General features: G+C 44.6%; 1 protein-coding gene across 3 annotated transcripts in view; it reads right to left on the bottom strand.

The window, feature by feature from the left end:
• GTF2A1L (general transcription factor IIA subunit 1 like) overlaps positions 1–24,746 on the bottom strand; it is a 94,580-nt gene that overhangs the window by 30,467 nt on the left and 39,367 nt on the right. For all 3 annotated transcript variants that reach the window (XM_068233065.1, XM_068233066.1, XM_068233067.1), the window contains 2 exons: positions 24,011–24,104; positions 14,279–14,916 (listed from right to left, as the gene is read on the bottom strand). In XM_068233065.1, the coding sequence (XP_068089166.1) occupies positions 14,279–14,916; positions 24,011–24,104 (732 nt within the window). The remainder of the gene's footprint in view (positions 1–14,278; positions 14,917–24,010; positions 24,105–24,746) is intronic.

Below are 24,746 nucleotides of genomic sequence, written 5' to 3'. Positions count from 1 at the left end.
GGTTCTGGGTCACCCCGAGCTGCTCGGGTTCTCCATCTCAGTACTACATGTGCTCTTGAGTTCTCAGATGCCACAGCACAGGTACAGCTTTTCTTTGGGTTTAAATCTTGGTATGAATGTTTTAGAAGGAATTTACTTTTGTGGTCAAAAAAGTACTTTTGAAGTAGTTGCAAATCCAATTTCTAACCAAGACCCAATTCACTTTCGCTTCAAAATGTATCCGTGATGTTTTTTAAGCTCCGCTTAAATGCAGTGGGTTCCTATGTTAAAAATAGAAAGATTTGCTTAAAAAGAACGGCTTACTGCGGAAGGCTAGACAACGCAGAGTCCCAACTTGGCACTTTTTCCCGGACCAGACGGGAAGTTTTGTCCAATGAAAGCCTATGAAAGCAGACACTGCCCATTCTTACTAGGCTAGTCACTGCATCAGCATCGCCCATTTCGATCACAGGCGTGACGTAATACTCAGGTGTCCTGTCGCCCATCACCGCCACTCGGTCCCTTCTAAACAACCCTGTAGCCGGCATTAGCTTGGGGATCTTCACTGGGCTGCAAAAGAATCCTCAGCAACAGGGAGAATTATCATTGGTTCATGTTGGACCACTGAAAATTCTACCTGTTGCTAGGGAGACATGGCCTGCTGCATCCTATGGAGTACCCCAGGCTTCTGCTGGCCTCCGGGGTGAATAGATTAACCGAACAGCGGCATGATCAACGCAGAAGCGGATGGGTAGACGAAAGGAAGCAGAATGGACGCATAAAACTGTTGAAAGTGGATGCAAAATGGGCGGAACGCATCTACTTCACGGATGTGCTTACCGTTTCCATTCTGCATCCGCACTAACGTGAACTGGCCCTTAGCAAAGGCTGCTAAAAAAAAAAAAAAAAAAACACACGCACAACAACACGACAGATATTTCTGAATCCACTTAAAGAGACACTGAAGCGAAAAAAAAATGATGATATTATGATTTGTATGTGTAGTACAGCTAAGAAATAAAACATTAAGATCAGATACGTCTAATTGTTTCCAGTACAGGAAGAGTTGAGAAACTCCAGTTGTTATCTCTATGCAAACAAGCCATTAAAGGGACACTTAAGTCAAACAAAAAAAATGAGTTTTACTCACCTGGGGATTCCAATAGCCCCCTGCAGCTGTCCGGTGCCCTCGCCGTCTCCCTCCGATCCTCCTGGCCCCGCCGGCAAACACTTCCTGTTTCGGTGACAGGAGCTGACAGGCTGGGGACGCGAGTGATTCTTCGCGTTCCCAGACACATTAACACCCTCTATGCTGCTATATGGTATATGATATATGCTAGAGCAGCATAGATGGCGCTATTGTGGCCAGGAACGCGAAGAATCACTCGCGTCCCCAGCCTGTCACCGAAACAGGAAGTGGCTGCCGGTGGGGCCAGGAGGATCGGAGGGAGACGGCGAGGGCACTGGACAGCTGCAGGGGGCTATTGGAAGCCCCAGGTGAGTAAAACTCATTTTTTTGTTTGACTTAAGTGTCCCTTTAAGCTCTCCGACTAAGTTAGTCGTGGAGAGGGCTGTTATCTGACTTTTATTATCTCAACTGTTCCTGGACTATTTACTTTTTCTCTGCTAGAGGAGAGGTCATTACTTCACAGACTGCTCTGAAAGAATCATTTTGAATGCTGAGTGTTGTGTAATCTGCACATATTATAGAATAATGCAATGTTAGAAAAAACACTATATACCTGAAAATAAAAGTATGAGAATATTTTCTTTGCTGCTAATCTTCTAGTAATTATTCATAGTACACAACCAATTCATTATATCATTTTTTTTCCGCTTCAGTGTCTCTTTAAAGGACTACTATCAAATAAAACTTATTTTTTAATGCTGTATGTTAGGGCACACATTACCACAAGTACTAGGAGCAGTTTCCTTCCACACGGAGCTCTACCTCTCTGCTGTAAAAGCCTCCGTCAGTTTTAAATACAAAAGTGTTGGGCTCTTAGAGGGCTAGACCATGTCCCTGCACAGGGGGCTGCTATCAACTCCTCAGTGTATAATTTAATAATCACCTTGCTGAAAGAATCTTATTCAGATGGTGGTAAGGGGATAAAGATTCCAGCAATGTGTGTTTATTATCTTTGCTTCTCTGGCGGTTTACAAAGGCATTGTTAGGATGTTTATCAGAGTCTCTCCCTATCATAGCAGCCTATGAAGTAGATGCAGCCTGGAGTGAACGGTCACAAGCAAGACAGTCAGTCAGTGAGACAGTCAGTCAGGAATAGTGTATACACATCTCCCTGCTAGATATATTACAGCAATATTTCAGCTCATCTAGTTACCTGTTACCTCCTCAGATCAGCCTCCTCCTCATGTCTCCTGCATGCTGTGAAACAGTGAAGTATATTTGTGAGCTGTGTGAGGAACAAAGGATGGTTTTTAAGCAGGGAGAGAGGTAGAGAGAAAAGGTGAATAAAGTGCCCCCTAGCAGTAGTGGTAGTGGTAATGGTGTACCCTAATACAGAATACTAAAAAAAAAAAAAAAGTTTTAATCGATAGTGTTTCTTTAAATCATAAAAAATATGAATTATTTGGGAAATAGATTCCCAGCAGATTCGATCACTCCGATTGAACACGCAGGGAAAATTGTTAAGTGTATGGACACCTTACGGTAGCAGCTGACGAGAGCCCAGCATTGCTCAAGTACAGTAATGAGATTGTCCATATAGTGAGCTCTAACCCACTGCCCAATTCGTAGACCTGTAGGACCTGACCTTTCCCATCTCAGAAAGTTAATTGGTATAAAGAAAATCATAAACCTTAATCTACCCTCAAAACTAGACCAAAACCAAACATAAAAATAGTAGAAAATTCTCTACATGAAGTTGGTTTGTGCTGCAGAATGTTTGCCAAGATGCCCAAAATTTCAGAACCGGTTTTGTGGTGAAAAGTACTATTCTGTCCCAATGAGAAGATATGTGAGGTGGAGAGGACAAGTAGCGGCACATCCAGGGCCGGATTTAGGCCAAGGCCGCCTAGGCCATGGCCTAGGGCACCACAGGAGCAAGGGCACCAAAGCAGCAGGCTAAATTGGAAGGAAGCTTTTGCACTGGAGACGAGCTGAGAAATGAGTGACACAGATGACTGCTGCGGTGTGGAGGCGAGCTGGCTACCTATACTGAAGGGGGGGGGGGAGGGTGGAAAAGGAGGCATTAAGGGAGTCATCTGGCTACCTATACTGAAGTGAAAGGGGGGAGGGGTCATCTGGCTACCTATACTGGGGGGGGGGGGGGTCATCAGGCTACCTATACTGAAGGGGGCGGCTGGTGACAGTGGCCTTGGGCGGTAAAGAGTACAAATCCGGCCCTGGGCACATCACCATCTATCTGGGGTAATTTTATATGTCTTTGCCAAGTTTTAACCACACAAACAAATACCAGTACAAGTATTGGTTACTGATGGTTACACTTTCTGTTGATGGATTCAGAACGCATAGCTAATTGATCTGTAAAATAGCTTCATTAGGAGATTAAAGCTATATTTACCATAATTAGAAATATTTTACTTGTAAGTGAATTTAATTTTTCCTGAACGGTGAAATGTAACTTTTATCTATTCTTCGATTTGTATAGAAAAAGAAGAGGACTGAACTGGAAAGCACATGATTGGTTCATCCCAGAATCTCTGCAGACCACTGGACAGAAGAACAGATGTCTATTCTCACAGTTCTGGCCAGTAAGTTACATAAAATGTGTGCCTGAAATAAATACATGAAAATGGATCGGGCTTGATGGCGGTCATGACTTGTTCTGAAATAGCTCTGTGACCTCTATAAAGCATACAATGGTTTCATAAGTGATGCATCTTAGCAAGATGTTCCTCAAAACCGGCCAAACATCTGCAGAGACCAACAGATTAGAGTTCCATTGTACTTCGATCAGATATGGAACTCAGTTTCCTGGCATCATCATCAGTTCCTGGCATCGTTGTCAGTTTCTCGTACAAGTGACTAAAGGCCCGTACTCACGGGCTGCAAATGTTGCCTGTCGCCAGCACACGTGAGCGTGTGGGCGACAGGCCGGCGACAGCTTCTCGCCAGGTCCCTCCGCGTACACACGCGGAAGAGGGACCAGCGGTGAGGCGGAAGCTGTCGCCGACGTTCCTCCTCCCCCCGCCGGAAGCTCCATTTGATACAATGGAGGTTGCTGTCGCTAGTCCGCGTACTCACGCGGACTAGCGACAGTTGCGGGGGAGGTGCGGCGGCGACTGTCGCCATGCGATTGAAACTTTCAATCGCATGGCGACATGAGCGGCGGGCGACAGTTCGGGGTGCGCGCGCGTGCGACGGCCCATACTCACGGGCGACCTGTCGCCGCAACACGCGCGCGCCGCGTGTTGAGGCGACAAAAGTCCCTCGTGAGTATGGGCCATTACAATGGAAGCCCTGACTAATCAAACAAATAATGTATTCAATCTGTCTATCCAGCCTCCTCCACACAGAGGCAGGTAGGGGAGTCATAACATTGAACTTAGGTTATTGTGGTTAGAATTCACTTTGTGCTTTGGCTGTGGAACGCTGTTAGTCGAAGTTTCGGCAATCGGCACTACTGCCCCGATGATTGTCTTAGGATTCTTTTACACAGACGGCTTAGCAGTCTGGCCTCCATTCTGCAGGTCACCGAGTGCCTTCAAGGTGCAACTTTATGCATCTCAATGGCATAATCAGTAACCCTACAAGTGTAAGGCCGGTTTCACACTGAATTTGGCGGTAGCGATGTGGTGCGGCCTGGGGGCCACACTGTCAAAAACAGGCCTTGGCGGTTTATCACGTTAGTATGCGGTAATCCCCGTCTGCTAGCAGGCCAAGGAGGAAGTGATGCTCACTTTCTGTTGGCGAATCGATGACAATCGCGGAAGCATATTGCTAAAATACGCTTCTGTACATGAGGGAAAATGCAGCGGTCACTTTAAAAAACATGCGCATCGCCATAGACTTACACGACTTCCGGTCCACCACAGGGGCCGCAAGGTAACGTAGGTATGCTCTTGCATTAGATAGGGTACTTCCAGTACACCGCAGGCAATGTGAACTACCCCACAGACTTGCATTGCCCTAGCGATAGGCTGTGGTAAAATTCAGCACCACTGTGAAAGGGCCATCAGTGTTTGAGAAGCAATGCTGTTTCCCAGCAGCAGGAAGCTGAAACATGTCACCTTAGTGCGGCTGTGCTCACGTGACTCCAGGAGGCGGATGTCCCCCAACGCCAGGCACATGGGAGCAGGGGAGATAGGTGGCCAATTAACTGCCTTCAGGCTCACGTCTGATACAGGCCTAGCTCTAACCAATCAGCTTATTTTATCTAACCATAACTCCCCCCCCCCTCCCCCTCCCTGGACATTGACCTCTTTCCAACACGTAATGCTCACCACTTCCTGACACATAAAAGTGTAGCCTCAACCCAAAATTAACCCCTCCTGAAATATAATCCTAGCATCTACTGCCTTGACCTGAACCCCGTTCCTGATGTTCAACTCCAACCCCTCCTAGTGATTATTACTTGCTGACCTTTAACCCCAATCATCTAACATCTCACCAATTAGTAATGCAGGTAAAACTTCTGGTCAGAGCCTCAGAAATGGGAAAATCGGAAAAAGGAAATTGGCATTGGTGAAAATTGGGATTTCAGCGGAATCCAAAAAGGGCATTTCTGACCATCCCCATTTATCGCCCCTCATTTACTGTAGTGTCAATGGGTCCTAGTCTTGCTTTGTTTATTTTTAACCTGAGACTAGGGCTGGCCTGAGGCGAAGGCGAGTGAGGCTTGGGTGTTACACCGAGCAGAAATCAGGAGGGAGCATTTAAATCAGAGCAGCCAAGGCCGGGAACAATGGCACATTATAGACAAGCCCCGCCCCACACAGCCCAAATGTACACACCCAGCTGTCAGGTATGCTGATCGGAAAAAGTAGGTGAGCAGGGCCATCAATATTCATTCTGTAAAACAAGTGGCACCATCAGAAGGGTTGGCAATTTTGTGGTCTTCTAATCCAGCCACGTATACGGGCAATCGGGGCTTGAGGTGGAAGGGGGGTGGGGGCAGTTGAAGGGCTGGGGGGGCACTTCTAAATATGAGCTTAAAGTGGATCCGAGATGAACTTTTACCCATTGCATAATTGTGTTCCTTTCATATAGTTTATAGGGCATACCTCAAGCCAAATACTTTGTTTTAATATTCTAATTCCCTATAAACTAAATAAGCCCCACCCACAGTTTTCAGAGAGCCTTGGCAGTAGCAAGGGCTCATGGGAGCTCAGTCTGGGCAGGAGGAGGAGGAGGTTACTAGCCAGAGATTTCAGAGGCAGAGGGGAGGGGGGGGGGTTAGGTTTTTTCACAGTCTGAGTGCTGATGGTGCAGATAGCCTGCCTCTGTGTAATGTTTACAAACAACATGGCTGCTGTCATTGTATCACATGAAGAAATAATCATTTTCTATTAAAGCAGTATGCAGACCGACTTGCTGTTTAAACCATCTAAACTGTACATAAGATATATAGACAAGTTACTTGTTATCGAAAATTGCGCAAAAGGTGGATCAGCGCAACATCAGGCCACCTCCGAATGGCCTCCAAACACGCATCTCCGATGCGCTGAGCCCCCCCAGCTAACATAGGTTGGGATTTAGTTAGTGTTAGGTCCCTCCCATAGGGGGATGACTTCTTCGCAGTGGGAGGGACGAGTACGTCATAGGTTGCATGCAAGCTGTTACAGGAAACCAACACCCTCCAGTGGTAGACAGGTCATGTGTATGCTCGGTGTGTATTTGACCCCACAAGTGGGGCTTGCACTCTTTTGCAGGTAGGCACTAGTCTGTTTTTAAGTAGTGCTGCTCATTTCCTTGCTATGTACTAATTTAATTCGTTTTTGGTTTTGCTCCCACTTAACAGCCATGCTTTTGGTGTATATGCAGAGCTTCTGTTTGGGTTCAAGGTGCGTTTGCAGTTCCTGGGGGGGCTCAGCGCATCTCTGATGGAGGCCATTCGGAGGCAGCCTGGTGTTGCGCTGATCCACCTTTTGCGCAATTTTCGATTTTTCAATTTTACTTGGTAGCGCACCCAGGCTATGCATATGCATAGGTTGGGATTTAGTTAGTGTTAGGCCCCTCCCATGGAGGATTGACTTCGCAGTGGGAGGGACGAGTACTTGATAGGCTGCATGCAAGCTGTTACAGGAAACCAACATCCTCCAGTGGTAGACAGGTCATGTATATGCTCGGTGTGTATTCGACCCCACAAGTGGGGCTTGCACTCTTTTGCAGGTAGGCACTAGTCTGTTTTTAAGTAGCGCTGCTCATTTCCTTGCTATGTACTAAGTTACTTGTTATAGTTAGTTTTTCAGCTCGGATCCGCTTTAAGCAAGTTATCGAGGACTGGATGTGTCTCAGACCTAAACAAGCAATCAAGGTTCCATGGGTGGGGTAAGAGTGAGTGATCTTTTGCAAGAGAAAAAAAAACAAAACAAGGCAAATGTGAACAATAGTCGGAGGGAAGATGATCGGTCTTGTGTTGTAGTACAAAAGAAAAGTAAAACCGCAGCAAAAAAGCACTGTTTACTTAAAATGTACTCAGTGATGCTTAAATTCTGAACTTTGATCATCGTCCAAGTTGATTACTATCATTAGGTTCGAACCATTGACCTGAACTTACTTCCTTCAGCTGTAGCAGAGGGGTATGAGGAACAGGAGTCTGCACACGTCGAGGTGAAGTGATGACTCTTATTGGTTAAGTACATAGAAATTGCATGCTTTGTAAACCGCTTAGGTCTGTTCACCAGCGTCGCTATCATGACAACTCCTGACAAAGAGCCGTCTCCAAAGCTCCAGGCTTGACTTCAGCTCCATATTCTCGGTGAACTTGTCATAGGAGTCATGATAACTATATCAAAACCAGGCAGCTAAGTGCTCATAATCCTCAAAGAAGAGAAAACCGAGGACTGTTCAGAATAAAGTTTGACGCCTACAAGCCTGGCTGGAATAGACTTGAGTGAAAGGCAATGAAGGGCCCCTAACAACACAGGCCCACTTCATCCAACACCAGCAATTTCACTGCACCCGGTGATTATGTGTCTAGAAAAAGGGTGATGCAATGTGTCTGGGTACCAGGAGAAGAAAAAGATATTCCCAGTAAATAGCTAAAGGAATATAAAAAGTCAACAATCACATTTATAGCTTACAAGTTGTTATAAAGGGAACCTGTTGTAAAAGGAATACGGGGGCGGCCATCTTTATTTCCTTACAGGCAATGCCTGTTACAGGCTGCCATGCTGAGCTTGTGGCATTAGCTAAGTCACAGCCCTGCAACAAGCATGCAGCCACTGCAGTCAGAGTAGAGTCACAGCACCTGACCTGCATTGCTCATTCTAGGCCAGGGATATGTATTATTCGAGGCAGAGCTTCAGCACAGCCAGGCAACTGGCATTGTTTATAAGGGAATGAAGATGGCAGCCTCCATAGTTCTCTCACTACAAGCTCCCTTAAAGTGAACCTGAACCGGGTAAAATTATTTAAAATAAACACACAATGTACCTGAAAATGAATATTTTATACTCACCTCAGAGCCTCTCAGTAGCTCACCATTTTCTTTTAACAACACTTCCATCCAATTCTGACAAGATCTTCTCAGACCAGTCTCTCAGGAAGCTGGAAGCCTTAGCTGACAGAAAACTACATCAGTTATAATTGAAAGGACAACTGATGTGCAAGGTAATGTTCATGTTGCCCCATGGCTCCAGTGGGCGATGTTACAGTTTAACAGTGTGCTGACCCAGAAGCTATATGGGGTAAAGGCCATTTTTTAAAATGGAGGATGGAAAATTCCATTGATCACAGTGGACATATAGGACACAGTAGAGGAGAAAGATTAATAGACTACACAGGAGGTGTAGAGTATGTACAGTATGGTGTGTGTATGTTTATTTTCACTTTTATTTGTCAGTTCAGGTTCTCTGTAAGGATCCAAGTTGACCAAACGGTCAATAGTGTTATGGTTCAATCGATTTTGAATAGATTTCATGCTGCATTGCTGTGTGTGGAAGGAATCCGTCCCTCTCTGATCAGCGTTCCATAAGAGCAGAATAGATCGCTCTGCCACATTGGGTGGCAATCAGCTGGTGTGTGGCGAGCTTAGCACACCGCAAGACTGCAGGAAGGAAGCCACTGATTATTAATTCTGAGTTCAGTGTTGTTTCGAGGCTGGGTTATATTACATGGCTGTGTGTGAAAGGTCGCGTTTCCAGTCATGTGCATTTTTGCGTTTTTAGAGCGTTTGCGTTTTTTCCGCATATATGTTTTTCTAGCGTTTTGCGTGCGTTTTATATGTGTTTTGTGTGCATTTTTTCTATTGTGTTTTATGCAAATCACTAGAAAGACAACAGGAAGCGGAAATACACGAGAAAAAAATAAAAACGCATAAAAAAAAACGCATGCAAAACACATTACATTGCATTACCATTGACTTTCATTATGAGTGTTTTTGAGGACCATGCAATAAAAACAGCGTTTATTAAAAAACGCATGCTAGAAAACACATACGTGTTTTGTATAGGCGTTTTTTTTTCATGCGACCCGTTGACTACCATTGCAGGCAAAAACGCTGCATTTTCCACAACGCTAGCATTTCTGCTGAGTGTGTTCCCAGCCTGAAGTGTATCCTCAGCTACAAAAAGAAGAAGTACTTGTACATCCTATAGAGCCGGACCCCCAGGAGATCAACAAAGGATGGTCAGTAATCACATCGGAGCTGCGCTATTCTCCAATTCAGGCACGAGTGGCTCAGGCTTACCGCACAGCTCGTGGCCAGACTCGCACAATAAGCCACGCCTCTGCGGTAACCCAGAGAGAAAAATACAAATTTCCCAACAAAATATTATCACCATACATTGTACTAGGGACATACTTTAAAATGTCATAACCAGGACAAATGGGCAAATAAAATGTGTGGTTTTATCTACAATACAGAGTTTTATTTTACAACTATAATGGCCAAATATACAGAAATATTTTTTCCCTTTTTTTATTGTTCCTGTAAAAATGCATTTAGAATAATTCTTAGCAAAATGTACCACCCAAGCAAAGGCTAAAGCCTAATTGGTGGAGAGAAAAACAAGATATAGATGATTTTGTTGTGATAAGCAGTGATAAAGTTATTGGCAAATGAAAGAATAGTGCTGAAAGGTTAAAATTGCTCTGGTCCATAAGGAGAAAACCCCTCAGTGGTGAACTGGTTAATGTGGTTATGGGAAAAAAATGAACTCTCTACAAAAGAGACCTGAATAGCCCATTACCTTTCCACTTTCTATGCATAAAACATCCAGATTCGGATACAAGATCCTTATCTGAGCACTCTTACAACTGTAGCACTACTAATATGAATGTAAGCAAACACAGCTCTGATATTGGCCGTCATCTATATTGTCCCACTACGAGAACTGCAAGTTTCCTCCATGTCCCATCCCAATACCTCAGAAACAAAAGGCTGAAAGTAAAAAAAAAACTCCTTCAGGATTCTCGCAGATACAGGAATAAAAATCGATGTACTTTCACTGCCTCATTTTTCAAAAGCTTCTAAAAACCCAATTTACATGGAGGGTTGTCAGCTAGGGTTTAAGTCTGCATCACTGAATACGCTTGGCTCAGAACGCAAACACGAACGCGAGCCAAAGAGCGTGGTCCTGGCGGAATGCTAAATCCTCTCCCTCCTAATGCAGCACAAAGTAGCAACAACAACAGCAGCGCAAACCGACGACTACACTAACCTTATAACAGCAAACCCAATATTAAAGGCATATAAAAAATCAATCTGTCTGCAGTCAGTACATTTTAACAATGAATGGATTAATACTATGGTGTATAAAGTGTACTATGCTCTCCGACGCGGGGGAAAAAAGCTGGAGACACTTAAAGGATTACATTCATCATCTTTTATTTATAAAGTGTTCGCACATTACCCAGAGCTGGGGAATCACAGGGGGTGCAAATTACCAACCTGCATAGATAACTAGGACACAGGAGGAGATGAGGACAAGGCCCTGGCAAGTTTACAATCCATTCAGAAACCGTTTGAGAAAATGAAACCTAAGGAGACTAAGGGTGCACATACACATTCAATTTTTATTGGCCAATTGTATTGCTTGCATGTGGTATAAGAGCTTACCTTTGCAAGCTGTTCATAGTATTCAGAATCTGTTGGCCCTTAAAGCAAACCTGAACTGAAAATTAAAAGTCCTAAATAAAAACATACACACGTCATACTAACCTCCCGTCTGGTCTACTCGATCTCTTTCTTCTCTCCTGTGTCCTGTTAGTCCACTGTGATTAATGTAATTCTCCGTGCTGCATTTTGAAAATGGCCGTTACCACATAACTTCCTGGTCAGCACACTGTTAAACTCTAATATTGCTCACTTGAGCCGTAGGGAAACATGAACATTACCTTGCACATCAGTTGTCCTTTTAGTAATAACTGACAGCAACTGATATATAACTGACAGCAACTGATATATAACTGACAGCAACTGATATATAACTGACAGCAACTGATATATAACTGACAGCGACTGATATATAACTGACAGAGACTGATATATAACTGACAGCAACTGATATATAACTGACAGCAACTGATATATTTCAGTTCTGACAAAATCTTGTCAGATATGGAAAGAATCGTAAGAAGAAAATGGTGAGCTTCTGAGAGGAACTGGCCCAGAGGTAAGTATGTAATATTCATTTGCAGGTACATCTTGTGTTTATTTTAAATAATTTTACTCGGTTCTGGTTCACTTTAAAGTGACTCTGTAACAAAAATTACAATGTTTTTTCTACCATCCTACAAGTTCCTAAACCTATTCTAATCTGTTCTGGCTCACTGCAGCACTTTATACTATCACGGTCTCTGTAATAAATCAATGTATCTTTCCCCTGTCAGACTTGTCGGCCTGTGTCTGGAAGGCTGCCAACTCTTCCGTGCTGGTCTGTTCCTCTATGCACACTCCAGTGTGTGTTTTATTTACATAAGCCAGCAGCTTCTCTGCTATCTTATCAGTGATAGAAGAGAGCTGGATAAAAATCCTCCTCTGTTAGGCTGTGAAAGTAGCTGGCTGACACATACTGAGGAATTACAAACACAGGCAGAGCTGTCTGCAGGAAGCCTGTAATGTTCAGTGCATGAGAGAAGCTGGGGACAGAAGGTAAACACACAAATGATCTTTTGAGATTCAAAAGGAAGGGTTTATACAGCCTGCTTGTGTATGAATGTATTTTCTATGTGTGGACATACTGTACATCAATCTACTTCCTGTTTTGGTGGCCATTTTGTTTGTTTATAAACAAACTTTTTAAAACTGTTTTTGACCACTTTTAATGTGGCGGGGAGCGGCGAAATTGTGACAGAGGGTAATAGGAGATGTCCCCTAACAAACTGGTATGTTTACTTTTGTGTGATTTTAACAATACAGATTCTCTTTAAGCAACTTGCAAACATACGAGGCAAGTCACCCGGCTGGGGTCAGGAAATGATCCCTTATGTGCTAGTGTAGGGCCGGCACTACACATACACACCTGTTTATAGTCTATACATACAGTACATGATAGTATTTTTGGTAATCACGGTCACTCCTGTGGGTTTACCTCCATTCACTTTCTTTGGCATAGCGCTCTCATGACTCACGTCATTTTGTCAGTGGTAAGAATTTCCAGGGACAGGTGTCAGCAGAGAGTGCAGTGTTAGGGTTAGGTCAGAGGCATGAGGGTACCAGAGCTAAAGCCACCATCCCATAATTGGGACCAGAATCAACAGGTACATCGCTAAACCCCATCAGTAGCACCCTAACCAGCCATGTTACACTTATGCCTACCTCCAGAACTGAGGGCGGAGCTAAAAATCTTCCAGCAAAACTGATGGGGTCCCCCCAATCTGCACACCCTTTCCCTTGCGTACCCCTGGTGACCCTAACAGCCTGGGGTCCGAAGGTCCGCAAGGGTCGAAAAACAAGTGCTGCCATTTTAATGTTTACACCAGTGTTGAGCGAAAATTGCGATATCCTTTTTGCATTAAAGACCATCTCCAGCCAAAAAAAGGTCTGAATGGCAATACATATATGTAGTCTATGCACTGTGTACAGTTAGATGAACATATAAAGTTTACATCTGGCACATCATAGTGGATAGAACAGACTCACATTTATATCTGTAGTAGCACATCCTCGCTCCTCATGCTGAAGCCTTGCTAAAGCATTATGCCCTCCTCTCCAAGCTGGTTCCCTCCGCTGCCCCTCCCTCCCCTGCTCTCTGCCTGCCTGGATCAAATTACTTCTGTCTTCACAGTGTGTAGGAGAGAGAGAAGACACAGGAAAACTGCTGCAGCGTGTCTTATGTCTGCTATAATTCTAATCTAGGCAGACAGACAGACATTGAAATAAGATCACATGGACATGAGGGGTGGAGTTATGACATAAATCCCCCAGCATCCTTTGCATCTATGGTTAGGAAAGAAAAAAAAAAGGGCACAGGGCCCAATTTCACACTGGGGTAGGGGATTTCAAGACCATATGTAGAATACCGACCCTGGGGTGAGAAAATCACACTTTATTATGTGTGATTTTATATATCTTGTCAACTTATTAGGTTCAAAGCAAAAACTGTTATTTATAATGTAGGTACGCTTTAATTTTCCCGAAAATAATGTGCAAATGCCATTGAAATCATTTTAGGATTTCTCACATATAGTTTGTACATTTTCATGCTAAACAAAATTATTTACACAAAATGTAATTTAATAAATTCTACACAAATTTTTACAGGTTCACACCCATCACAAGTGTAGCCACAGAAACACCTGGTCTGAAGGACGGACCCCCAATATCGGAGGGTGTGAAGTTGGGGGCCCCTCTCAGAACTTTAGCTCATCAATCACAAAAGCTCACCGCGTTCAACATTAGGTTTATGTAAAAACTCTCTGGAGATGATAAACAGAATTCTACCTTTTTGACCTGTAGACCAGAGTTCCCCAACCCTGCCCTCAAGGCCCACCAGCAGTACATGTTTTGCAGAAAACCAAACATGCACAGGTGGGGTAATTAGTGTCTCAGCAGAACTGATTAACTGCCTCTGGATTTCCACAAAACATACAGTGTTGGTGGGCCTTGAGGAGAGGGTTGGATAACACTGTGCTGCAGACTCTTCCACAGACCTGGAACAAGTACGATACGCAGCACGCTGCTCACATCAACACTCATCAACAACTCACCTCACTGTAGCCACTGGCGTTGTTACCATGGTTGTTGTTGTCGTCTACTGGTATACGTTTATTCTCACTGCCGTCCTCGTCACCCAGTATCAGCTCCAGCACATTATCAGGTGATGGTAATAGGCTTGTACAGTCACTTTCCTCTTGCCCTTGAACTGTCTGAGCCATGGTTAAGTTATTCAGCAAAGATTCTGCATTATCAGCCAAGGTTAATTCAGCCGGCTCGGGACTAAACAGCGCTGGGGGCATATCAGCATTACAATTATTTTCTTTTAGGCCGTTCAATGGCTGATTATCCACATTGCTTGCAAGTTGCTGTTCCTGCATATCAACAGTCTGCGGAATAAAGGGCGCTCCATTAGCACTTCCAAAATTATTATTATTAGTATTATTATTAGCCAAAAGGCCGCCCGCCTCATAGGTGTTCACGGCCTCGGGATACAGGGGCGCTGGTGCTGCGGGCTGCTGCTGCGGCCATTTCTGTCCACCTTGAACGCCGACGCTAAGCTGGGTGCCCATGGCCGGCTTAGGGGGCTGGCTGACGTGCTGGAAATACTGCTGGACAGGCTGCTGAAGAATTCTTGGTGCTCCCGGGGCCTGAGTTACCATAACTGGTACAGTCACTTTGTAAAGTTGTCCTAATTTCAATAATAAGAAAACAAATAAATAGACACAAGAAAGTTAGGTTATAGAAACCGTAACCAAGGACTGAACTTCATCCCAATCAGTAGCTGATACCCCCTTTCCCACGAGAAATCTATTCCTTTTCACAAACGGATCATCAGGGGGCGCTGTATGGCTGATATTGTGGTGAGACCCCTCCCACAGTGTGATGTCAGCACCATGTTTCTGTTGCAGCCTTGTTGCATTGTGGGAAATAACAGCTATTTCCAACTGCCAAAAAAAGCAAGCAGCATCTCCTGTCACTGACATCACTTGCCAGCAATAAAAATGTCACCATGTGATAAATGTCAGAATGTAAATCAGGGAGAGGAAAGATTTTACAATGGGCACTCTGGCTAAATCATTTGCACATAATATAAAAATGAAGCACTTTTTTTTATTGCATTATTTTCACTGGCGTTCCTCTTTAAAGTGAACCAGAGACAAAGCACCTTCATGTATTTTACCATATATATCAGTGGGAACATTAGAAAAAAAAACACCTACCCTTCTGTCCGTTTCATCTTTCACTGCTCAACCTGCCCGTTATCAGCCCTGATAAAATCCCCAACTGAGCATTCAGTTTGGCTTTGCTCAGGAGTCATTAATAATAGAGCCAGAAGGGGGCAGACTGGGGCTTGAAAAGACATCCGAGAAGACAGACTCAGCTATAATTATTCTTGAGCAAAGCCAGACTGAATGCTCACTTGTCAGTCAGGGATTTTATCAGGGAGGATAAACAAGCAGGCTGAGCAGCGAAGGATGAAAGAGAACAGGGTAGGTGTTTTCCTTAATGTTCCCACTGATATATATATGGTAAAATACATGAGGTTGCTTCTTCTCTGGTTCACTTTAAAGGAACCCTGCAATAGCCCAGAGCAAATGAATCCACTAGCGTATCCTAAAAGAGAAGTATTTACTGAAAGTACTATTGCAGTGTTACCTGTTCTTAATCCAGCCAGCTGAAAACAGTTTGAATTGCAGCCAAAGTATGGATGGCTCTGCCACTTGACACTTTGGCCTCAATTCACTAAGATTATGCTAGAGATAATAAGGCAAGAGAAAATTTACTTCCACACAGTGAGAGAGGTATCTTATCTCTTCATTCCTTAAGTTACCTCTCCTGTAGTTAATTTACCTCCTCTGTAGTTAATTTACCTCCTCTGTAGTTATTTTCACACGCAGTTAATTAACAGCCTGTCTTTAACTCTGCAGTTATTTTAAGGATTGGAGAGTTAATTTAAAGACAGAAGAGTTAACTTTAGGCTTGCCTGAGGTAAAATGTTTCCTGAATACTACATGCCTTATCACCATGGTAACAACTCTAGAAGAGTTATTAAAGACAGGAGATAAGTTTAGTGAATTGAGGCCATTCTCTCTGCTAACTCCCTCCTGATCTCCCCTTGTGTCATGCTGTCTGCTCTCAGGTGTCTGGCTATCCTCATGCTTGTGCCAGACAGCACTAAACACACAAAGCAGCGGTCTTGTCTCTGAACGCACAGAGCAGACAGCATGACTCAGTAGAAGAGACAGGTTGAGGATGGAGATAGCGGAGGGGGTGGGCAGAGCTGTTTGACCAAGCTTTGGTTGAATTATGATATACGCTTCTGCTGGTTAGATAAAGAAGAAGAAAACCTTTACAGGAAAAGAAATAGCAACAAGTAAACACTTTCATTTGAGGTTACAGTAGTGGATTCAAATACAGTATTTGGATCTGTCACAGCGACCCTTATAAAGAGTATGTACACTTATAAATACACTTATTACATGACATTTTTTGCAGAACAAAAAAAAACAAAAAAAAAAGTCTATAATTACAGATATAATAACTACAGTATATGAAAGACCACATGGCTGCTGTAGGGACCAGGCACATGCTGTTTAAGTACACAGTTATTTATATACAAATAGCAACAATTCTAGCAATGGAGTATTCTAAAATAAAATGTAACTAATGCTTCATACACACTTGAGATAAAAGTCTTTAGAAAATGAAAGATCACAGACCAATGTTACCCCCTTCCATGTAGTATGAGAGCCACACCTACACAGTCTATTCTATGGAGCTGCGCTCCCCATCAGACAGAAATCTTACCCCCTTCCATGTAGTATGAGAGCCACACCTACACAGTCTATTCTATGGAGCTGCACTCCCCATCAGACAGAAATCTTACCACCCTCCATGTAGTATGAGAGCCACACCTACACAGTCTATTCTATGGAGCTGCACTCCCCATCAGACAGAAATCTTACCCCCTTCCATGTAGTATGAGAGCCACACCTACACAGTCTATTCTATGGAGCTGCACTCCCCATCAGACAGAGATCTTACCCCCTTCCATGTAGTATGAGAGCCACACCTACACAGTCTTTTCTATGGAGCTGCACTCCCCATCAGACAGAAATCTTACCCCCTTCCATGTAGTATGAGAGCCACACCTACACAGTCTATTCTATGGAGCTGCACTCCCCATCAGACAGAAATCTTACCCCCTTCCATGTAGTATGAGAGCCACACCTACACAGTCTATTCTATGGAGCTGCACTCCCCATCAGACAGAAATCTTACCCCCTTCCATGTAGTATGAGAGCCACACCTACACAGTCTATTCTATGGAGCTGCACTCCCCATCAGACAGAAATCTTACCACCCTCCATGTAGTATGAGAGCCACACCTACACAGTCTATTCTATGGAGCTGCACTCCCCATCAGACAGAAATCTTACCCCCTTCCATGTAGTATGAGAGCCACACCTACACAGTCTATTCTATGGAGCTGCACTCCCCATCAGACAGAAATCTTACCCCCTTCCATGTAGTATGAGAGCCACACCTACACAGTCTATTCTATGGAGCTGAACTCCCCATCAGACAGAAATCTTACCCCCTTCCATGTAGTATGAGAGCCACACCTACACAGTCTATTCTATGGAGCTGCACTCCCCATCAGACAGAAATCTTACCCCCTTCCATGTAGTATGAGAGCCACACCTACACAGTCTATTCTATGGAGCTGCACTCCCCATCAGACAGAAATCTTACCCCCTTCCATGTAGTATGAGAGCCACACCTACACAGTCTATTCTATGCAGCTGCACTCCCCATCAGACAGAATTCTTACCCCCTTCCATGTAGTATGAGAGCCACACCTACACAGTCTATTCTATGGAGCTGCACTCCCCATCAGACAGAAATCTTACCCCCTTCCATGTAGTATGAGAGCCACACCTACACAGTCTATTCTATGGAGCTGCACTCCCCATCAGACAGAAATCTTACCCCCTTCCATGTAGTATGAGAGCCACACCTACACAGACTATTCTATGAGGCTGAACTCCCCATCAGACAGAAATCTTTGCAAGATGCTGCACACAAAGATGCTGTACACATTCAACAGATCAGTATCTGCAAAAGATCTGTTCCTGCCAAAGATCCGTTCCTGCAAAATGCATTCATAGTCTATGATATCTGCAGATCATCATACACACCTTGTTTAACTGACATTCATCTGCATATCTGACAATCATCTGCAGATCTCATACACACCTTGTTTAACAGGCAATCTTCTGCAGATCAGATCCACCAGGATGGATTTTCAGATCTGCAGATGATTGCCAGATATGCAGATGAAGTCCGTTAAACAAGGTGTGTATGAGATCTGCAGATATAGACTATGAATGTATTTTGTAGGTACTAATCTGTTGCATGTGTACAGCATCTGTGTGTGCAGCATCTTGCAAAGATTTCTGTCTGATGGGGAGATCAGCTCCATAGAATAGACTGTGTAGGTATGGCTCTCATACTACATGGAAGGGAGTAAAATTTCTGTCTGATGGGGAGTGCAGCTCCATAGAATAGACTGTGTAGAGTATGGCTCTCATACTACATGGAAGGAGGTAAGATTTCTGTCTGATGGGGAGTGCAGCTCCATAGAATAGACTGTGTAGAGTATGTCTCTCATACTACATGGAAGGGGGTAAGATCTTTATCTGATGGGGAGTGCAGCTCCATAGAATAGACTGTGTAGGTATGGCTCTCATACTACATGGAAGGGGGTAAGATTTCTGTCTGATGGGGAGTGCAGCTCCATAGAATAGACTGTGTAGGTGTGGCTCTCATACTACATGGAAGGGGGTAAGATTTCTGTCTGATGGGGAGTGCAGCTCCATAGAATAGACTGTGTAGGTGTGGCTCTCATACTACATGGAAGGGGGTAAGATTTCTGTCTGATGGGGAGTGCAGCTCCATAGAATAGACTGTGTAGAGTATGGCTCTCATACTACATGGAAGGGTGTAAGATCTCTGTCTGATGGGGAGTGCAGCTCCATAGAATAGACTGTGTAGGTATGGCTCTCATACTACATGGAAGGGGGTAAGATTTCTGTCTGATGGGGAGTGCAGCTCCATAGAATAGACTGTGTAGGTGTGGCTCTCATACTACATGGAAGGGGGTAAGATTTCTGTCTGATGGGGAGTGCAGCTCCATAGAATAGACTGTGTAGGTGTGGCTCTCATACTACATGGAAGGGGGTAAGATTTCTGTCTGATGGGGAGTGCAGCTCCATAGAATAGACTGTGTAGAGTATGGCTCTCATACTACATGGAAGGGGGTAAGATTTCTGTCTGATGGGGAGTGCAGCTCCATAGAATAGACTGTGTAGGTGTGGCTCTCATACTACATGGAAGGGGGTAAGATTTCTGTCTGATGGGGAGTGCAGCTCCATAGAATAGACTGTGTAGAGTATGGCTCTCATACTACATGGAAGGTGGTAAGATTTCTGTCTGATGGGGAGTGCAGCTCCATAGAATAGACTGTGTAGGTATGGCTCTCATACTACATGGAAGGGGGTAAGATTTCTGTCTGATGGTGAGTGCAGCTCCATAGAATAGACTGTAGGTATGACTCTCATACTACATGGAAGGGGGTAAGATGTCTGTCTGATGGGGAGTGCAGCTCCATAGAATAGACTGTGTAGGTGTGGCTCTCATACTACATGGAAGGGGGTAAGATTTCTGTCTGATGGGGAGCGCAGCTCCATAGAATAGACTATGTAGGTGTGGCTCTCATACTACATGGAAGGGGGTAAGATTTCTGTCTGATGGGGAGCGCAGCTCCATAGAATAGACTGTGTAGAGTATGGCTCTCATACTACATGGAAGGGGGTAAGATTTCTGTCTGATGGGGAGTGCAGCTCCATAGAATAGACTGTGTAGGTGTGGCTCTCATACTACATGGAAGGGGGTAAGATTTCTGTCTGATGGGGAGTGCAGCTCCATAGAATAGACTGTGTAGGTGTGGCTCTCATACTACATGGAGGGGGGTAAGATTTCTGTCTGATGGGGAGTTCAGCTCCATAGAATAGACTGTGTAGGTGTGGCTCTCATACTACATGGAAGGGGGTAAGATTTCTGTCTGATGGGGAGTGCAGCTCCATAGAATAGACTGTGTAGGTGTGGCTCTCATACTACATGGAAGGGTGTAAGATCTCTGTCTGATGGGGAGTGCAGCTCCATAGAATAGACTGTGTAGGTATGGCTCTCATACTACATGGAAGGGGGTAAGATTTCTGTCTGATGGGGAGTGCAGCTCCATAGAATAGACTGTGTAGGTATGGCTCTCATACTACATGGAAGGGGGTAAGATTTTTATCTGATGGGGAGATCAGCTCCATAGAATAGACTGTGTAGGTATGGCTCTCATACTACATGGAAGGGGGTAAGATTTCTGTCTGATGGGGAGTTCAGCTCCATAGAATAGACTGTGTAGGTGTGGCTCTCATACTACATGGAAGGGGGTAAGATTTCTGTCTGATGGGGAGTGCAGCTCCATAGAATAGACTGTGTAGGTATGGCTCTCATACTACATGGGAGGGGGTAAGATTTCTGTCTGATGGGGAGTGCAGCTCCATAGAATAGACTGTGTAGGTGTGGCTCTCATACTACATGGAAGGGGGTAAGATTTCTGTCTGATGGGGAGTGCAGCTCCATAGAATAGACTGTGTAGGTGTGGCTCTCATACTACATGGAAGGGGGTAAAATTGGTCTGTGATCTTTCATTTTCCAAAGACTTTTATCTCAAGTGTGTATGCAGCATTATGCTTTCTCTTGGCTGTGGGGGAGGGGCTATTTGCGGAATTGTAATTGCTATGATTACACCTGATCTGGAGTATAGTTCCCTGTCTGGGGGGGGGGGGGGGGGAAGAGAGGGTCCGTAGTTGGGGACCCCCACAGCTCTGGGCCCCCCTGTGATTGCAGTGCATAAAAACTACTGTATTAAGAACTGATTAAAAATAGGTAGAGCTGGAAATACCTCGAAAAGGTTCACACAATTTGCAACAATTTGTTTTTATTCACAATACACGATTCAGCTTGCAACGCGTTTCTCGGTAATACAAGCCTCTTCCTCAGGCCCATAAAAAAAGGAGCATTTGCAAAGCGAGATTATCACGCTCAGGTGGGATAATCCCATTGCGAAGTATAGGAGTAATGTGTATCTTGAATTAAAAAGACTTGTTGCAAATTGTGTGAACGCCTTTTGGAGGCAAAGCCACTGTTATTTCTTATTAATCAGGTTTGAATAGTTTTATGCTGTTTTGGTGCCCCTGTACACAGAATTGTGACTGTATAGTCCATCTTGGCGGAGGGTATCCAGTACTTGTGCCACAGATAGTGACCTTTAGCCTAAGTGGGGTTATGCTTAATTCCCCCCCCCCTCCCCCGTCCTAGAACACATCACCAGTCCCGTTTACAGAAAATACTGCCCTATTATCAGCTCGGTTTCTTTTTATCCCTTTCCTCTCACTGCAACAACAACTGTAATGAGAGTGATATGGAGGCTGTCATATTTATTTCCTTTTAGGCTAATTTCACACCAGGACGTTGCGTTAGAGGGGGCGTTAAGGTCGCATAACGTCCCCCTAACTCAACGCCTGGTGGTGCTGGATCTGGACGTCAGAGTGAGCCGCGTTGTGCAGCTCACTCTGGCGTCCGTCATGCCGTGATGTGTACTCTTGTGCGCATGCGGCATCACGTGGTCCCGCCGGCCAATCGCCGCACAGAGCAGCCGCTCCAGGAAGTAAACACTGCACGTCACTGAGTGCAGTGAATATTAATTAGCCATGTGCCTGGCCGCTCTCCGCTCCTCCCCAACATTACTGAGCATGTGCAAGCAGTCTAACGCGGCTCAGCCGCGTCCAAAGTACTGCATGCAGTACGTTGCCTTGTGACGCAGCGTTACAATGTAACGCAACGTCCGCACTGTGAACAGCCCATTGATTTTTCATTGCTGTGCGGTGGGCTGCGTTACAGGCTGCTCTAACGTGCGCCTGTAACGTCCCACTGTGAAACCAGCCTTAAGCAATACCAGTTGCCTGGCAGTCCTGCCGATCCTCTGCCTCTAATACTTTTAACCATAACCCCTGACCAAGCATCCAGCAGATCAGGTGTTTTTGACATTACTGTCAGATCTGACAAGATTAGCCGCATGCTTGTTTCTGGTGTTATTCAGACACTACTGCAGTCTAATAGACCAGCAGGACAGCCAGGCAACTAGTATTGTTTAAAAGGAAAAAAAATACGGCAGCCTCCATATACCTCCCACTTCATTTGTCCTTCACGTAACGCTCAGAGCCCTAGAATAGGAATGGAATGGCCCAAGCATTCCAACTCCCCACCAGCACTCAAGGCTGGGCTGTGCCAACTATTTTGGTTTCCGGCAGCTGGTCTCCCGTATAAGAGTGAAGTCAATGCCACAAAAATTGGTCAGACGCAAAAAGGAGTGAGTTTTAATGAAAAAATAAAAATCAGTATAAATAAGTATCGGCACTGAGGCACTACAGGAACACTTGTCTGAGGCAGGGATCACACTTGTCTTCCAGTTTTCTGCGCGCGTTTTTCTGCATAGGTTTTTTGCACACCAAGTGCGTTTCTGAAAGGCATTGGGCTCTGTTGCTAACATCTTCAGCTCAAATCATGCAAACTCTTCAAAAGGCCGGTGAGATGTGCCTGTGGCTCTCACATTACTTAAAAACAAGAAGAGGATCGAGAGCCCAATATGGTGCAGTATTGTCAGGTAAAATGAAGCGTTCAATACAAATATATGTATATATACTCACAAACACAGGTTACCAATAGGCAACCACTTTAAATGCAGGTGGGGAGCATTAGGACCTGACCCCACTCAGGTTAAGAAGTCTCTCTCTGTAGATAGTAGATGGGGATGCACCCCTCCTCCCAGGGTGGACTAGAAGATCAGCAAAAACTCGGTATACAGAGGCGCCAGAGTGGAGTAAAACGTTTTAAAAACCGTTTAAAAGCCGAGGGTGATGTTAGGGTGGACTCCCCTCCCTCTTACTAAAAAGAAAACTCACTTGAGTCTCAATAAAACAGAATTGTCAAACAATTTATTCAACTCCACAAATGCAATGCGTTTCGCGGGCGTGACCCCGCTTCTTCAGGCAAAAATGGGAGCACAACTCAGTGGGTCAAGCAGTAGGTTTGAGCGCCTCTGAGGTTTGAGCGCCACCTATTGCTTGACCCACTGAGTTGTGCTCCCATTTTTGCCTGAGGAAGCGGGGTCACGCCCGCGAAACGCGTTGCATTTGTGGAGTTGAATAAATGATGACATTTCTGTTTTATTGAGACTCAAGTGAGTTTTCTTTTTTTGTAAGAGGGAGGGAGTCCACCTTTACATCCCCCTCTCCTTTTAAGCGGTTTTTAAAACGTTTTACTCTACTCTGGCGCCTCTGTATACCGAGTTTTTGCTGCTCTCACATTACGACCACAACTCATCAACAAGCCACTAAACCAGCGTCTCTTGTACAGGGATCATCTTAGCACCAGCTAGAGTCACATGTCTTAGGGCTCAAACCCACTAGCAGCCTTTTCTAAGCGCTAGCGATGCGAAAAAGCTCTTGCTAATGCAATGCTACGGAGGATTGTTATAAAACCACATCTCCTCTCTAGTGGGATCACACCCATAGCATAGCTAATGCAAGAGCTTTTCACATCACAAAGCGCTCAGAAAAGCGCTGCTAGTGGGCTCCAGGCCTTTCACTAAACACACTTACCTGAAGCAGTCTGCACAGTCATGCCAGCCGGCAGGTGGATCGGGTACGTGATGCCATGCGGCAGAGTAAATGATCCAGCGGATCCCAAGGAATTCTGGAAAGACAGTGAATTAGGAATCCTTTTAACAGAAGGTAGACCAACCAAAGCAGCAAAAGAAATACCGCGTACATTAAAACCCCCATTATCCGGCACCAATGGGGATTGCCAGATAAGTGTAGCTTCTGGTTGCTTGAGAGTCAGTGTTAAAAATAGGCCTAACTAAGGAACAGTCCTATACCCCACACTGTATACTTACCATAAACTCTGTATTAATGCTGAAATACAGTAATCAAAAACAAATTAAGACAGGACAGACTTAACGTAATGTAACAGAGGTTTATTACTGTACTAGCTGATGAATCGGCATTGCCCGGGTATGTATTTGGCTGGTGTTGGCTCCACCCACTTTTCTAACCCCAACACAATTACTCAATGACCAAGTTTGTGAGCTTTGCAGTCTTTGGCCTCAATAATTTGCATTGAAATGAAACAAATCTGATTGGCTGTTTGTTGCTCCACCCTGTTGAAGTCGGCATCTGCACCGGAGGGCACCCCGGCTGGAAGAGGAGGTGCGGCGAGGGCACAGGATGGCTGCCAGGGGCTGGAGGAAGCCCGGGTAAGTACATTTTTGTTTTTTTTAATTACCTCGGACCTTTCCTTTAAAACACATTTTTTAAATGCACACTAATACACTTT

Source organism: Hyperolius riggenbachi, chromosome 4, assembly GCF_040937935.1.
Source record: "Hyperolius riggenbachi isolate aHypRig1 chromosome 4, aHypRig1.pri, whole genome shotgun sequence".
Lineage (NCBI taxonomy): Eukaryota > Metazoa > Chordata > Amphibia > Anura > Hyperoliidae > Hyperolius > Hyperolius riggenbachi.
Note: the sequence above shows the minus strand (reverse complement) of the source record. Positions and strands in the feature narration are given on the sequence as shown.